The sequence below is a fragment of the Rhinopithecus roxellana genome, chromosome 10 (assembly GCF_007565055.1).
Source record: "Rhinopithecus roxellana isolate Shanxi Qingling chromosome 10, ASM756505v1, whole genome shotgun sequence".
Lineage (NCBI taxonomy): Eukaryota > Metazoa > Chordata > Mammalia > Primates > Cercopithecidae > Rhinopithecus > Rhinopithecus roxellana.
In genome coordinates this window covers 64641619-64659308 of record NC_044558.1, presented here as the reverse complement: position 1 = coordinate 64659308, position 17690 = coordinate 64641619, and the positions used below count along the sequence as shown (strand labels likewise).

The window sequence follows — 17690 nt, the reverse complement described above, 5'->3', positions numbered from 1 at the left end:
CAGTTACTTTTGCACCAAGCTAACAGCTGAGAACTGCCACAGGTCACACTTTATGGCAGGCAGGGTCCACTGAAGCCCTCGACCGCCTTTCCTGCCATTTGGGGTGTTTCTAACTATACCTTTACGTGTTTTTCCTAGGGCCTGGATTCCTTCTGAAAACATTCAAGATATCACAGTCAACATTCATCGGCTGCACGTGAAGCGCAGTATGGGTTGGAAAAAGGCCTGTGATGAGCTGGAGCTGCATCAGCGTTTCCTACGAGAAGGGAGATTTTGGAAATCTAAGAATGAGGACCGAGGTGAGGAAGAGGCAGAATCCAGTATCTCCTCCACCAGTAATGAGCAGGTGAGTGTGTCTCAGGAAGGAAGTGCCTATTCGTTCTTACTTTTAAATGCAGAAATCTTAGTGTACACTCCTCACTGTAATGAACAGATTTTGACATTTTCCTTCCCTTTTTTACATTTGTAAAGTGCTCTGCCAAAGTAAACCAAAACCAATTCAAATGAATACATAGATGTAACAGTGACCTTGACCCTGCCAGTACCAAGAGAGTTAAGTACAACTGCTCCTCCCTGAAGGTGCGCTAGCTCTTTCAAGCCAGAATAGTCATTAAGTCAGTGGTAACTGAGTGGATGGAAGGATGCAAAAGGTAGAAATGTATTCACTTCTCACCTGTGGGTCCACTATGAGTGTTTTCAGCAGAGAAGTATTTCCTAGTGTCTGGAATAATATATTACTTTTATAATGCCCACAGCTAAAGGTCACTCAAGAACCAAGAGCAAAGAAAGGACGACGTAATCAAAGTGTGGAGCCCAAAAAGGAAGTAAGTTGCCCACCTTGCAGTATCCAGGTGGCAAATGAAACAGGAAATATTTTCAGAGTATTTTGTATTTTCAAAGTATTTCAAAGACAGTCACTCTTGGTGGATACTTGTGACATTCAGTTGCTGTCAATCGAATAATATCCATCAAGCTGAAACCAGTCTTCTGACTTCCCTGTCATTATCTGTTACCCTGGAATAGCATACATGCTCCAAGTCTCCATCTTAATTCAGCAGCCACTGACCAAAGCTTGGCTAAGTGGGAAGGGCACGTTGCTATTAATACATTTCCTGGGAGCTCTGATATTTTTCCTAAGTATTATTAAAAACAACACATTTATCCAGTATATCGGTTGTGCCAACATTTGAAAACTTGGAGACTGTGGTTGAGCTCAGCCGTTTTAAGTGATATAAGCCCTGCATGTTTTAAAACTGTGTAAATCTGGACACATTTCAAACATATATTCAGTGAGAAGTGGTTTAGGCTTTTAGGAAATTTGTTAATGAATCTAGTCCAATGAAGTGATTATAAGTTGACAATACTTTTTATATTCTATAAATTTTTACGTTTATTTTAAAAACAAAACTTACAGTATTAAGTAAAATTATAAATGAAGCTTATGTTTGTAATTGTAGCTGCTGTTAACTGCATGTCCTTTTCATTCACTGATTGGGGGAGATTTGTTTATTTTTAAATTGTGGCAAAATATACATTAAATCTACCACCCTAACCATGTTTTTTAACAGAAGTGTATGGTATGGCTGTTTACGTATATCACTGTATTTTTAGCCTAATAGAGTAGTTCTTGAACTAGTGAATTATATTGCTTTGTTTTGCATCTAAACTCTTGTCTTACATTTTAGGAACCAGAGCCTGAAACAGAAGCAGTAAGTTCTAGCCAGGAAATACCCACGATGCCTCAGCCAATCGAAAAAGTCTCCGTGTCAACTCAGACCAAGAAGTTAAGTGCCTCTTCACCAAGAATGCTGCATCGGAGCACCCAGACCACCAGTGATGGCGTGTGTCAGAGCATGTGCCATGACAAATACACGAAGATCTTCAATGACTTCAAAGACCGGATGAAGTCGGACCACAAGCGGGAGACAGAGCGTGTGGTCCGAGAAGCTCTGGAGAAGGTAATGCTTGTCGCCACCGTGGGTGCCCAGCTGCGGCCGGCACTCCTGTCGTGGTTAGGCTCCTTTTCCTCATGCATCAACCCAGTAGCAGCTTTTAAATGGAGCAATAGAATGACACCAGTATCTTTTATAGCATTTCAAGTAATAATGATACTTTTCTCACCTAAATTTTTTACACATGTACTAAAGGGGAAAACGGTACCTCATGCAGGTAGAAGCAGTGTGTTAAGTTTCTGCTCCGTCGTAGACGGTCTGTGTAAGTTGTGCGCTGACTTACTGTGGGTTGTCTTTTCATTCCAGCTGCGTTCTGAAATGGAAGAAGAAAAGAGACAAGCTGTAAATAAAGCTGTGGCCAACATGCAGGGTGAGATGGACAGAAAATGTAAGCAAGTAAAGGAAAAGTGTAAGGAGGAATTCGTAGAAGAAATCAAGAAGCTGGCAACACAGCACAAGCAACTGATTTCTCAGACCAAGAAGAAGCAGTGGGTAAATGCCAGTCTTTTTTAGACTGTTATTTCTGAAAACGTACCGCAGGTATGATGCCAGTTAATTCAGAAGGTAGCTGTGGCACATGCAGAAGATGTTTCTGAAATAAGATCAAATGTGAAATGGTCAGCTTTAGTTTTTAAAATTTTATTAACAGTCCTATGATCTCTCAACCCCAGATCCCATATTACTGTGTACTGCTCAGGATTATTTTGTTAAATTGAGATTATAATACCTTAGTACATATTTATTACAATTAACTTATATAATTTCTCCATCTATGCAAATATTTTATTTGGGCAAATTGGCTGGCCCTAACTTTTACCTGGTGATATCAGATAGGTAACATCCAAATGGTGAAATTATAAATGTAATTATCACAATAAATTAAAGAGTTTCAGATTTCCCTGCACTTAACATTTATACATTAGATTTTGTTAAAGAAATCAATTACTTTTACTTTATAGTAGTGACATTTCATTGGTCTCTAACTACCCTCCCTTATACCTGACCAGCTAGTGTCATTTGTCGTCATGTCCGGCTCGCGAGTCTCATCCTCCCCACCAAAGCGGGAGCAGATTCTGAGTACACAGCATCCAGGTGCTCATCTTACAGCCGCCACAGTGCTCAGTGAATTAGGGAAAAGTCTTGCTCCCGAAAGCTCATAACTTGGTTTCAGTTGACTATATAAAGTTCTGTGATAAACTTTAATTCTTCATTTTATCCAGCCTATATTATATAAATACACATAAACTCTTCATGAAAGAAATATTTTTAAATCTGTGACAAAGATTTGGCAATAAGGAAAAGAGAAACAACATATAATTTAGAAGAATACATGAAGATAATTTGGTAGGAAGAGGTGGTGAATAACAAAATAACTATTGTTAACAAAAGACCAGGCGATCTGTGGAGGGAAAAAGAGAGCTTTATTTTCTGTTAAAAAAAAAAACAGCCTGCACATTGGGTGGCACAGCCTTCAGTACAAGTGAAAGTGTTCTCTCCAAAGAAGAAAATTTCCATATTCTTTAAGAAATTTCATTGGTGCTAGTAAGGTTTTGAGGAGCTGACAAGCTCTGATTGGTGAGGGATGGCAGTCGGCAAAACTAGTCTGAGAGTTGCAGCCAGCATTTTGTGTTCCAAGTGCTTTTCCCCCCAGCTTCTCAACTCAGTTTTAGTTGGATAAGACAAGAATGACTGAATTTGTGTGATCAACTCTCACAATATCATTAGATAGGAATGAAGGTAGCTCAAAATAACAGAAGCACAACACCCAAAGACGCTCATGCCTGTAGTCCCAGTGCTTTGGGAGGCCAAGGCAGAAGGAGTGCTTGAGCCCAGGAGTTCAAGGTTGCAGAGAGCGGTGATCGCACCACTGCACTCCAGCCTAGGCGATGGAAGAAGACCCTGTCTCTTAAAAAATGTTTATGAGTAGAAATCTCTTAAGTTTACTAATAAAGAATCAAGAAAATGGGAAGAAGAGGCTATAATTATAAAACTGTCTTTTATACCACTTTACCATTTGTGAAATAGCTGAAGTGGGTATTTTTGTACTCTTCTTTAAGATGAGGAATTTGAGACTTTTTAAAAACCCAGTTGTCAGAGCTGAGCTTTGTGTGCGCATCACATTGGGTCTAGTAGACTAGTAAAAGGGTTAGAATTCTTTCTTCTTGGCCGGGCTCGGTGCTCACGTCTGTAATCCCAGCACTTGGGGAGGCCGAGGCGGGCAGATCACTTGAGACCATGAAACTCCATCTCTGCAAAAAATACAAAAATTAGCCGGGTGTGGCGGCACGTGCCTGAAACCCCAGCTACTTGGGAGGCTCAGGCAGGAGAATCTCTTGAACCCAGGAGGTAGAGATTGAAATGAGCTGAGATTGTGCCACTGCACTCCAGCCTGGGCAACAGAGCGAGACTCTGTCTCAAAGAAAAAAAGAATTCTTTCTTCCCAATTACATCTTTCATTGTTGTAAGACGTAGAATAGTATTACAGGAAAGCATGTAGGCATGCCAGATGCCGGATAATGGATGTCACGAGATACATAGAAAGATGCATCTATTAAGTATACCCATAGAAAGGGGGAAATTGAAAACGGATGAATACACGAAGAGTAGGTCCTTGGGGGGAAGGGATGGTGGTGCTGTGTAAAGTCTTAAAGATGAGGAAACTAAGACGTTAAATAGCTCGATCTGAAGCCGTGTGACCAGCGGGTGGCACAGACCGCAGATGTGAATCCCGACACGCCTCACTCAAGCTGTTTCCAAAATTCACTCTGCACCTTTCTAATGGGGATTTTACTGAAGGTGCAGGTGCTGAAATAATAGATAATAATGCATACGATACACAAGCAGGAAGAAAATTGGAATTTTTAGCATCAAATGTAGGCTGTTCTCCCTCCAGGGCTCTCACCAGCCATCAAATCTGCATGTGTTTATCTACAGAACTTTCACATTTATACTGATCTATTGTCAAGTGTTTACATTCAAAACAGTCTCTCGTCTTCCTTGCCTCACCGTGGGTGTCTGTTCATGATACTACCATTAGTTCACCAAGCCAGCTTGGAACTTTAGCTTTACTTTTTTCACTCTTCTCTTCTCCCATGACCGGAGTTCAACCACGGTACTATGGACCCTTGCACTAGAACATTCTTCGGGGGAGGTGTACATTGTGGGATGTTTAACAGCATCCCAGGCCTCTGTCCGCCAGTAGTACCTTCTGCCCCAAAGTTGTGACAGTCAAAAATATCTCCAGATGTTGCCAAATAAGATGAAGACTGAGACTTGGCCACTAGATTTGAGGTTGTAGGTGACCTTGCTAACAGCATATTAGTGGCATGGGATGAGTAAAGACTGCAGCGTATGTTAACAATGATGGGGAGAGAAGAGAAGAATTTGAAATAGGGAATTTAGGCAAGTCATTCAAGGAGCTTGTGGAGAGCAGAGAAATGCAAGTGGTAGCTGCAAAGGGATGTGAAGTCAAGGGCATTTTAAGAAAAGAAACGGGAATGACCCCCATAGAGATGGAAAACACAGGGGCGTCAGGTACCACCTGACGGCAGCTTGAGTTTGCTGACAGCCAGGCATGAGCTACAGTCATCCCCAGCGCTCCCTCTCCATCTGCTGTGCATAAAACGTATTCAGATTCCACAAAAGGTTGAGCCAGAAAGATCTGTTAAAAGCAGCACCTCAAGAGTCTGCCGTTGTAACCCATCTCTCAGACATCCACCCCCAAGTCTAAAGACTGCCCGATTTCTTCCCCGCAGTGCTACAACTGTGAGGAGGAGGCCATGTACCACTGCTGCTGGAACACGTCCTACTGCTCTATCAAGTGCCAGCAGGAGCACTGGCACGCGGAGCACAAGCGCACCTGCCGCCGGAAAAGATGAAGCTGGCCCTTCCCGGAGTCACCCCGACGATCACTCTTTTCAGACACAGCGGTTTTTGTTTCCAAGAAGCCAAAATTGTTTAGAATTTGCTTCCCATTTTGCACCAGCCTTTAAACACTTTTCGTGAAGAAATTTTGCACAGTAGTTTAAATCTTTTGTTAATGCTCCTCCGAAGTTTTTCAGGGGGTAAAAGTAACATCAGTGGAGGGTATTATTTTAAATAAATTTTAATTGAGAATTTGTTGCATTTTCAGCAAATTTTAAAGCATTTTTAGGTTTTACAGAGATTTTAACCTTTAAACAACAGATCTTTAAAAAACAGGTGAATACAAGTGAGTTTAACAAAGAAACATTTAGAATAGATCTGAATGTAAGAACTACAGAACTGTTTCAGAAATAAAACATACTACCTTGATGTGACATTTTTTTCTTAACCTTATTGAGCTGGTTTTGTTCAGCTTAATTTACTGTTCAAAGGCATTATCTGTTGGTCACACCAGTGGGTATATGATTGAATTTAGGGAACAGGGTTGACACAGCAGGGCTAGTCCTGCATATTTTTTCTTAAATATTTCCCAATTGTGTTTTTCATTATTTCTTTTCAATATATAACTTTTATAACAAATTATTAGCTTTGATCTTGTAGTTTAAAATTGCAGGGAACTGGGGTAATCTTTTACTGAGCTGGATCTTAGAGAAAATGAATATTTAAATTTTAAAGTTTGCACATTTCATCTTTGTCCTAACATGAGTGCTTGTAACAAAATAAACAACAAAAACGAAGAGCCAAAAACTACCTTTATCCATATGTGAAATTACAGATGAGGCATACAAATTTATTTAATGCTTCCCTTCCCTTCCCTTCCCACATATCATCTCACTGCCTATTATCTGGTGTCACCTCATGTATTGTAAGTTAATACTAAAAGAAGAGAAAGCACTTAAGTTTCACAGAAGCCGTTATGTTTGTAGTAATGGGTCATTGCCTAATGAACTCCATCACTGTACACAGAATGAAGAATAATGCATGTTAATTTTCTTGTATTAAAGATGCCGTGATTTGTAAAAAGTCTGTATTTTGCGGAATGTCTGGATTAAGAAGCATTACCAATAGGAATGGATCGATAGTTGAATAATGATTTTTTATACATAGATATATAAAATACAGCCAGGAAAACTTAAATTACTTTTCTTTTAAAATAATCTCACAATTTATGTGTTTTTTTTTTAAGACTGATCTTAGAACAAGTCAAATTCCCATTTATCATTTAGTTATTTTTTGAGGTTAGAGAAATAATTTGTAAATATTTATTTAGACCTTTGATATTTATTAAAGCAATTACTCACAATGGAAGTGAAAGAATCAGGAGAAAAGCCTTTTAAAAAGTTTTCTCCAGGTTTGTCAGGGTCACTCTAAAGATAAAAATGTAACTAAGTCTTCTGTGAAATGTCCATCTAATCTTGATGCTGTTGCAGATGGTGGTGACACAAGTTAATTGACAAACTACTGCCAAATGGTGCACAATATTTTGTAAAAAGTACCCAGTAGCCCCATTTCATACAATGTTCCTAAATTATGCAGTAACTTGGCATCATCGCTCCCTCCTTGTTGCTGTGTAATTAGAGTTGCCACAGCGTGTGGCGCTGATGGCCGTGTCAGAACCGAGAACACTTAACCTTCTTTGATTGTTTTTCAAGTTTTAAGACTTCGATCCACCCCTATGAGAGCAAGTAATTGTGGAAATATTTTTGGTGTAAAATCATTCCAGAGTATGTAATATTTAACTGATAGCTGCATGAAAGTGAGATTCGTGTTACTTTGGCTTTTTTGTCTCTGTTGACACGGTTGCACATTTCCAAGTTACTACAGCGTGAAAACTGTGTGTTTAAAAAAAAAAAACAAAATTAAAAAAAGAGATTGTGGCCTGGTTTTGTAAAAGTTTTAGGTAAAACTACAATTGATTGTTTTAGGAATCATTATTAAAAATTTTCTGCAAATCATAAAGCTATATCGAGGTGTTGAGCTTAGCCACTATGCACATTGTAATTACTCATTGTGGCTGTCCAGTTCTATGATGCATTCTGGCATTTTGTAAGCTGCTCTGACTAGCAATATATAGATTCATTTAATGTGTTAACATTGGTTAATAAATGTATTTAAAAAAAAAACTAGCTTTAGAAATTTATTTAGTCTAGCCCCTATATCCAACCAAATACTACTGTCGCTAAATGTTGGTCATATGCTGTGGCTCACTCTTTGGTGACTATTTAACTTTATATAAAATCAGTGTGTGAAACATCATTCATTCACCCAAACATATAAATTGAATTTACTTTCACCAGATCTCAAAAAGACCATACATGATATAAAAAGGAGAGGATGATGATTGTATCAGCTGCATATCAATTATTGCAAATCAGCCTGAAAAACAGACAACTCAGAATGGAGCAGATTCTTAATTGGAAGCCAGCTGAGGCTTACCTTTTGCTGTTTTCATCTCCTTGTTGGTATGGTGGTTGCAGGTAGTTAACCAGCCCCGGTTCTTAGTGCCAACATTAACCCAGCCTTAGTCGGTACTCTCTGGTTTTCATCAGTCATGCCCTGTAGATGCATCACAACTGAGATCAGATGGTTTAGGTCTGAATATTAAAGTCCCAGCCACTGTAGGACTGTAACGTTTCCAACAGTAGTAGTAGTATTCTATTCAAGCTCATTTTGTCTTTGTTCTTCTAGATACATTTTGCTAAGCAACAGGCTTACTGGTCCTCACTTAAAAATAAGGTGTCGGCCGGGCACAGTGGCTCATGCCTGTAATCCCAGCACTTTGGGAGGCCAAGGTGGGCGGATCACCTGAGGTCAGGAGTTTGAGACCAGCCTGGCCAACATGGTGAAACCCTCTCTCTACAAAAATACAAAAAAAAATTAGCCAGGCATGATGGCAGGTGCCTGCAATCCCAGCTACTCGGGAGGCTGAGGTGGGAGAATCACTTGAACCCAGGAGGCAGAGGTTGCAGTGAGCCGAGATCGCCCCATTGCACTCCAGCCTGGTGACACAGCGAGACCCCGTCTCAAAAAAAAAAAAAAAAGGTATCACTTGTCACTTTATGAAATGCCAACTCTGATTCTAGACCTTAATTATTAGAATTGTGTTCTAAAATAGTCTTTTCAATAAAAAAAAGTTGACAAATAGGAAACCCATATCTATAATACATGAGTATCACTAAAAATTTCAGTCATTGATGACAGCAAAATGAAAGAAGGCCTCTGGGAGGGCGTATGGAGGGAGTGAACTGACAGGGTTGCTTCTGTAACTGGGAGCAGACACAATTGAAGTAGTGAAGCAAGTGGCTGAGAGAATAAAAAGCAGTTTGCCACTTTCCAATATTAAAAGAAAATAAAACTAGAAATGGGACACTTGTGTGAAAGTGGTCTTTTCATAAACAAGAAGGAAAAATGTGCAATTGTAGCAAAGCAATAGCTTTGGTTGGGCTACTCAAGACAAGATAGGTGTAAACAGGTAAGTTTAAAAAGATTTAATAACTTGCTCAGACTTACCCAGTAGGTGAGTGGCAGAGCTAGGTCTCAAGCTCGGTTCGGTTTGATTGTAAAATCCATTTTCTTCACTCTTACGCTAGGCTGAATATACAGATAGAAAATTACTTGACAGCATTTGAAATTAAAATCATCAAGTTTAATACATCTAGAATGAAACCCATCACCTTCCCCTGCCTCACTCCACTTCTCCAGTCTCGCAGTCCTGGTCACCCAGACTAGACTATGATGCAACAAGTGGCCTCGCCCTGTTCTTTGCCTTCAGTCTTTAATTCAGTAGTTCTCCAACTTGTGACATCAGGATCACTGGAGGGCTTATTAAAGCACCACTAGGCTCCACCTCCAGCGTGTGCATTGCTCCCAAGTTCCTAAGTGTTGCTGATGGGAACATCCTTTGAGAACACTGCTTTACTGACATGTGGAGGGGAAAAAAAGAAAAAAGAAATGGACCCTTTCCTGAAAAGTGCACATATACATACATGCACAGATAATGCTGCATAAAATTCTGTGGATTCCTAAGGCCCAGAATTATGTTGACCCTCACGTTAAGAATCCTTAATCCAGTAGGACAGGAGCAGCAAAATGGGAGGGATACAAGTGGAGGCCTGTTACTGTAATTTAAGTCAGTCAGGGCCTCTCAAACGTTCGTGAGCACACAGATCACCTGAGGACCTGGTAAAGATGCAGAATCTGATTTAGTGGGTCTGGCATGGGTGGAGCCGGTAATTCTGCCCCTTCTAATGAGCCTCCAGGTGGTATTGATTCTTGTGGACAGGGACAGTACGTGAGAGGCCGGGTGCTCAGGAGGAGTGTGTAAACTCATGAAGTACTACTGCACTAAATTATAAACGCCATAAGGCAATACTGTTAAATAAAAATATATGAGGCATGCATGTCACTTCAAATTTTCTAATAGCCATATTTGAAAAGTCAGAAATAGGTGACATTAATAGTACCTCTTAATATATCCAGAATACCACTTCAACATGTAATTAACATAAAAATGATTGAGATCGCTTACATTCATGTTTAGCACTAAGTCTTTCAAAGCTGGTGTGTCTTTTATAGCTTCCGCGTGTCTCCATTCAGACTGGCCATGCTCATTTACATGTAGCTGGTGGCAACCTGTATTCAATTCAGTGTATTGGACAGAGCAACCTAAAAAGAGCTTTGTCTTAGACCAGTGCGTGCCCTATCAGCACCTTACCTATAGTAGATATTCATACAGCAAAAATGTATTAAAGCTTACTCGGAACAAAGGAGCTGAAAAAAAATCAGTTCTTGCCAGAATTTAAGCCTCCCTGAGGGTAGGCTCTTGATATGTTTCAAAGTCTCAGGTTTGAAAACTTACAAATATCTAGTCAAGCTCCAAAATGACATTTCAATTAGGATCCCTTATCCTAAGTATCTTTGTGCTCTAAAGGGCAGTCTAAGAACCCTTGAGTCTAACTCCTGAACTCCATACTGAGGAGAAAGCAGACCCAGAGCTTCCTGGTGTCACAGTATTAGTAACACCACGCCTCGTCTTTGGTATTCCTTTACAGACTGCAGGTGGCTTCATAAAGTCTTGCAAGGACAGGAAGTAGTCCCTACCCTCCTGAAACGAGCTTTTTTTTTTTTTTTTGAGATGGAGTTTCACTCTTGTCGCCCAGGCTGGAGTGCAATGGCACGATCTCGGCTCACTGCAACCTCCGCCTCCCTGGTTCAAGCGATTCTCCTGCCTCAGCCTCCCGAGTAGCTGGGATTACAGGCGGCCACCACCACACCCAGCTAATTTTTGCATTTTTAGTAGAGACAGGGTCTCACCATTTTGACCAGTCTGATCTTGAACTCCTGACCTCGGGTGATCCACCCACCTCGGCCTCCCAAAGTGCTGGGGATTACAGGCGTGAGCCACCGCGCCCGGCCGAACGAGGAAGGATAGGATAGCAGAAGCTGAAGAATGCTGAGGAAATTCAGAAAACACTGTGTAAGCATCATCCACCGATTCATCCATATGAGAACTGCTTGAGCTCCTACAGCGTCTGTGTGGGATGTGGGGAAACAGCAATGAGCACAGCAGAGCAGACCTCTCTGGTCTCTTGAAAGCTTATACTCTAGTGAGCAAGGTGCCATGAAGACAGATGCAGGACTGCAGGATACAGAGGAAGCATAAAATCTCAGGAGGGGAAAGAACTAGTGGGCTGAACCTTTCAGGGTGAGCAGGGGTTAGCTGGAGATGAAACAGGACAGAGGCACCATATCGATTTTGGATGATTTGTTTTCCACCTTCATATTTTTACAATGAACATTAATACTTTTGAAAGTGGGGGAAGTTAGAAAAAGGCTTGCTAGAGAGGTGTGTAGGAAGAGTTATAGGAGCATAATGGGAGATGTGGCGTGGTTACACACAGCGACGGGGGCAGAAGGAAGGAGGGCGCTGGCTTTAGAGGACGAGCAGGGACAACAGCACAGCAAGGGCAGCAGGCCAAGACGTGAAGATGAGAGAAGACGATCCAAGAAACACGGCAAAAGGGGGAACGAAACAGACAGAGGGAAATCCTGTTTGGGACAACATGAGGAACCTATTTCTTTTTGAGACGGAGTCTCGCTGTCTCCCAGGCTGATGTGCAGTGGCGCGATCTCGGCTCACTGCAAGCTCCGCCTCCCAGAAGAGAAACCTATTTTTATCTAACCAGGAGCCCCTGGAGAGAGAAGGTGCAAGTATTCTCCAACGTTGGAATTTTAAAAAATTATCTTAGTTTAAAAATTGATACAAAAGTCAAAGGTTGGAAGAGTTACAAAGTGAAAATGTGTCAGCCGACTTAGTTCTCTTATTCACAGGCCATCACGGACCCCGCCAGTTTCCTATGCACCCTCCCAAAGACAGACACACGCGCTAGTGCTATCCTAGCACTGAGAACAGTCAAAGTCCGTTATCTGTAAACGTGAATTTAGACACATATGCATATACATACACGTGTGTGTATATGTGTCTGTATGTATGTCAAAGTGCACTCAAAGTTTCATTAAAGTATAACCAGAAAGTAGAATACATTGTAAAGGATGAGCGTGGTGGCTCACACTTCTACTCACAGCACTTTCAGAGGCCAGGGCAGGAGGATCACTTGAGGTCAGGAGTTTGAGACCAGCTTTGGCGACACAGTGAGACCCCACCTCTACCAAAACAAAATTTTTTTAAACATTATAAAAAGTGCCAATCCACTGTCTTCTATCTCACTTTAGAGAGGATCATAAACATTAGGAAAGACTAAGCTCTGAATTTTTAGACTCTTTCAATAATTCTAGCAACTGAGCACCTGCGAACGGGAGGGTGAAGAGAGGTGGGACTGAGGACCACGCATTTTAGGATTTGTCTCCAGTGAAGATGCTGTTATTTGTATTCAGTTTCTTACTGCTCTTGATCCTTAGGCCAAAGAGAGCTCAGAACAAAGGAGCTGAAAACAATCAGTTCTCGCCAGAATGTAAGCCTCCCCGAGGGCAGGCTCTTACCTGTAAATGTGAGTTTATACACAAATGTACACATTTATACACGTAGGTACTCTTTTCATAAATCATTTCCAAGCATTTTTACTCAGATTTCACTAGTGTTTCTGGGAAGCCTTCGGAGTCCCAGCAACACACTTCCACTTCCACATGCCCTCCCAAAGATGCCAGTGGGAAGGAGCCCAGCTCAGACTGCAGCCCCTGAGTCCCATGCTCTGGCCTGGAGACCCAGTTCCAGTTCTCAAGCCCAACCCTGTGGCCGTGAGGGAGGGGCATCCTCCTTCACACCTGTCTTGTTGGGAGGTGTCCTCACCCCCAGCCTCTAGCAGAGACGGCATAAACCTGCCTGACCAACAGTCCCAGGCACAATGTCTAAATTAAATCCTGAAGATGTTTCTGCTTCACCAACAATTTAAAAACTCTCCAAGATTACTAAAATCACATGAACCTGAAAAGCACTGGGGCTTATTTGCTTAATTTACAAGTACTCATTTATTTATAAGCCAGTTTGGTACCATGAACAATAGACAGACATGTACACACACATATACAAAAAGACAGACATAAAGAAAGATCTTATAGCTTTAGTTTTAAAATGTTAGCCATGAGTCAGGTGAAAATCACTAGTATCAAAGAACAGTTGGTTTTAAACTGTGTCTCTGTGAATGGAACAGGCTGAGATTTATCTGTCCCACAGGGCCCAAGCCGTCATGGAGTTCTAGAGAAAACGGGGTAGCAAATTTATTTCCCAAAGCACACACAGAGAATTTAAGCCTTGCTAAGGAGGAGCTGAAGTGTGGTAGTCAGAGGAAAATTAAAAAGGGATGCCAAGGTAACTTACCATAGGATTTTATGGGGAGGCCAATTTCATTTAGATAGGTAGCTTTCAGTTTAGTCTGTTTTCCAACTGGACCAATGGACTCAGAGCAGAGCCCATTAAGAAACACGGCCAAGGCCAAGCACGGTGGCTCACACCTGTAACCCCAGCACTTTGGGAGGCCAGGGTGGGTGGATCACGAGGTCAGGAGTTTGAGACCACCCTGGCTAACATGGCGAAACCCCGTCTCTACTAAAAATACAGAAACAAAATTAGCCAGGCGAGGTGGCGGGCACCTGTAGTCCCAGCTACTCGGGAGGCTGAGGCGGGAGAATGGCGTGAACCCGGGAGGCGGAGCTTGCAGTGAGCTGAGATCCGGCCACTGCACTCCAGCCTGGGCGACAGAGCGAGACTCCGTCTCAAAAAAAAAAAAGAAAAAAGAAAAGAAAGAAACAGCCACAAAACTGTGAAAACCAGGCAGTTAGAAGGCAGAGCAGTTTAAAAATCAAGGATTTTACTTTTTTTTTTTTTTTTTTTTTTTTTTTTTTTTTTTTTGAGGCAGAGTCTCACTCTGTCGCCCAGGCTGGAGTGCAGTGGCCGGATCTCAGCTCACTGCAAGCTCCGCCTCCCGGGTTTACGCCATTCTCCTGCCTCAGCCTCCCGAGTAGCTGGGACTACAGGCGCCCGCCACTTCGCCCGGCTAGTTTTTGTATTTTTAGTAGAGACGGGGTTTCACCGTGTTAGCCAGGATGGTCTCGATCTCCCGACCTCGTGATCCGCCCGTCTCGGCCTCCCAAAGTGCTGGGATTACAGGCTTGAGTTTTTTTTTTTTTTTTTTTTGAGACAGAGTCTTGCTCTGTCATCCAGGCTGCAGTGCAGTGGTGTGATCTCAGCTCACTGCAGCCTCCACCTCCCGGGTTCAAGCGATTTTTCTGTCTCAGCCTCCCAAGTAGCTGGGACTACAGGCGCCTGCAACCATGCCTGGCTAGTTTTTGTATTTTTTGTAGAGACGGGGTTTCACCATGTTGGCTAGGCTGGTCTCGAACTCCTGACCTTGTGATCTGCCCACCTCAGCCTCCCAAAGTGCTGGAATGACAGGTGGGAGCCATCGCGCCCAGCCAGGATTTTACTTTTCTGCTGAATCCCAGATCCCCTCAAAAAGGGGACTGTCATGGGACTGGGCCATACAACACCTCCACAGTACACTTCATCACAAAGACATTTCTCTACGTGTTTAAACTGCACCTTTTTAATCTAAACATGGAAAGAAATGAGTAGCTCCCTGTAGTAATAACCATTTACTGTAAAGAACTGCCTTCAGACACCCCCAAAACTGCAGCTCTCACCAGTGACGCTGGACATCACACACACCGAGGTTAAGTCCTGTCCCACAGTACAGTGTCATCTCCAGTGCCCCAAAGCCAAGAGATCAATCTGGTCACGCAGCACATAATGTGGTTTCAGACCTGAGAGGACCCTGCCCGTGACTCTCTAGACTGCACAGGAAGACAGAAGACCCCAAAAAGCAGTGAGTGGTGCCTTTTCCTGCGTTCATTAAGGTGTCTGAGTCATGAGATGTCCCCTCCAGATCCTTTCACGTGGAACCAAAGACAGCAAAGAGTAAGGGGGAGCAGGAAGAACAGGGAGAGCCGTTCTTGAGAAAGGAAGTGAACACAGAGGAACCAAACACATAATTTTTTTTAAAAAGGGTTTCCATTTACTGAAAAAAAAATTCCACAAGACCAAATGAGCGATAGCAGAAAGGCCCCAAACACACCCACATAGAGCTTAAATATCAGTTTTAATTAAGCTGACCATAGAGCTTAAAAAAAAATATTGCCCAGGCGCAGTGGATCACGCCTGTAATCCCAGCACTTTGGGAGGCTGAGGCGGCGGATCATGAGGTCAAGAGATCAAGACCATCCTAGTCAACATGGTGAAACCCTATCTCTACTAAAAATACAAAAATTAGCTGGGCGTGGTGGCACGCACCTGTAATCCCAGCTACTTAGGAGGCTGAAGCAGGAGATTCGCTTGAACCCAGGAGGTGGAGGTTGCAGTGAGCTGAGATCGCACCACTGCACTACACTCCAGCACTGGCAACAGAGTGGGACTCTGTCTCAAAAAAACAAAAAGAAAACTCAAACCTCTTTATCAGATTTTAGCCAGGACAAACAGATGGTATTTCTGTGTTTTGAATCATTTTTACCAAAGGTACCTTCCTGAGTGGCAAAGCAGTATCCCACAAAGTTGGAAGTTATCACAAATACCAAACCAAAAGGGACTGGCTCCCTGACAAGGAAGGGAGCCGGCTGTGGCAGTGAAAGCACGAACCCTAGTCATTAGGCCACAGGCTGGACATGCTTTTGTTTTTTCCCTTTTTTCCTTTTGGTGTGTCAATCTTGCAGGGGATCCAAAGCAGGTAGTTTGAACATTTAAAGGGTTTTAAATTGGTTTTTATCTGATTTCAGCTGGAACACTGCTTAGCTGATTCCCTGGATGTCAGCATTTCATCAGAATCAGCCATTAGAGTCCTAATGTAGAAAAGATTTGTTGGATCTGCATTTTAAAGATCTCAGTAATTTTATTTTTGTCCACTCTCCTCTTTTAGACTATTAGTCTTCTAGTTATTTACTGCCCTAAGCAATTGTCAGCTAGGCAACCAAGGTGTGTTTTGGAGACCCATCTTGCCCGCTGGGTGGTCTGTTTGATTGAGCAGAGAATAGGTGAAGAATACTGGGCAGCCCCCAGAACCAGAGGCTTCAGAGTGACCCTGGGGCTGCCACAGTAGGAGTCTCAGGGAGGAGGTCAGAGACCTGGGAGTTTCCTCAGGTGGTCGTGACAGACATGTCTTTGGTCACCTCCTGAATGGAGGTGATTTTCTCAGAATTTATTTTAGAAGTTTTTTAGGTAAGACTGGAAGTCTTCCATTTAATTTGTTTCTAAAACTGGCTTTTTCCAATTGTGTATACAAATAAATGATTTTAGGTATTTCAAAAGACCTCCATTTTTGGTCATTGCTGTCTAGGATCACCCTGGGTTAGGCGGATTCCCTTTCCTAGATACCTATAACGTATGTAAAACCTGCTGGTATTTAATAGGAGTTTGCCACAGATGAAACATCAGGTCCAAATTTCAAAAATAGAAAAACAGCTGCAATTTTTAAAAGCATACTATGTATAAAGAGATCACAAACGCCTAACTGCAAATCTGTTGATCTGAACCTCTGCTGTGAGACGGGGGCAGAACAACTTGGACCCAAACCCCTTGTCCTGAGACAGAAGTGGGAAGTATTTCCCTACGGAGCTCTGTACCTGAATCTCCTACACAAAGACAGAGAGCAAAGCCCTTGCTCTTAAAAGAAAAGAGAGTTTGAAAAACAGCCTAAATAAGTCAGGACTTTCAACCAAAGAGAGGTGTTACCAAATGCTAGGGGTTTGATCTAGGTCCTGCTGCTTTCTGCACAGAAAGCCAGTCACTGAGACAAGTACGGCCAGGGAAGAAGGCTTTAATCGGGTGCTGCCGCTGAGGAGATGGGAGATCAGTCTCAAATCCATCTCCCTGACCCACTACAATTAGGAGTCTACAGAGCAGGGAAGAAATGTAACTACGTGCAGGAAAACGGGAACTAGGGAGGGATGAGGAAGAGGAGTCAGTCGATGGGCAGCAGGTGAGCGGTCTGGCCTCTCATTGTCCAGATGTGGTGACTGGTGAGTTTGAGCTCCTCGACACCATCTGGTAGGCCTGATAGTTGGTGTCCTGAGAAAGAAACTCAGGTAAGACAAATGTAAGGTTCTCAAGTTTTAAGACTGGGAAGGTCAATTTCTATGTTTATCCTAAAGCGACCACGAATGTCAGTTTTATAGGGCAATTGGCCTAGTTTGAGTGGGAGGCCCAGTTTCAGGAGAACTCACCCAAAACACCTGGTGGGACTTCTGAAGACAGAGTTCGTGCTGGCACCAAGCGCTGCTTTCAGAGAGAAACACCATGTGGTCAGGGGGCGA

General features: G+C 42.5%; 1 protein-coding gene across 22 annotated transcripts in view; it reads left to right on the top strand.

Moving 5' to 3' along the window:
• ZMYND11 (zinc finger MYND-type containing 11) overlaps positions 1-7999 on the top strand; it is a 117304-nt gene extending 109305 nt beyond the window's left edge. For 8 of the 22 annotated variants that reach the window (XM_030938751.1, XM_030938740.1, XM_030938750.1 and 5 more), the window contains 5 exons: positions 139-346; positions 756-824; positions 1686-1958; positions 2259-2444; positions 5708-7999. In XM_030938751.1, coding sequence (XP_030794611.1) covers positions 139-346; positions 756-824; positions 1686-1958; positions 2259-2444; positions 5708-5830 — 859 coding nt within the window. In that variant the 3' untranslated portion in view covers positions 5831-7999. The remainder of the gene's footprint in view (positions 1-138; positions 347-755; positions 825-1685; positions 1959-2258; positions 2445-5707) is intronic. The other 14 variants (XM_030938734.1, XM_030938747.1, XM_030938741.1 and 11 more) reach the window with 3 other exon arrangements.
• The last annotated feature ends 9691 nt before the right edge of the window (positions 8000-17690 follow it).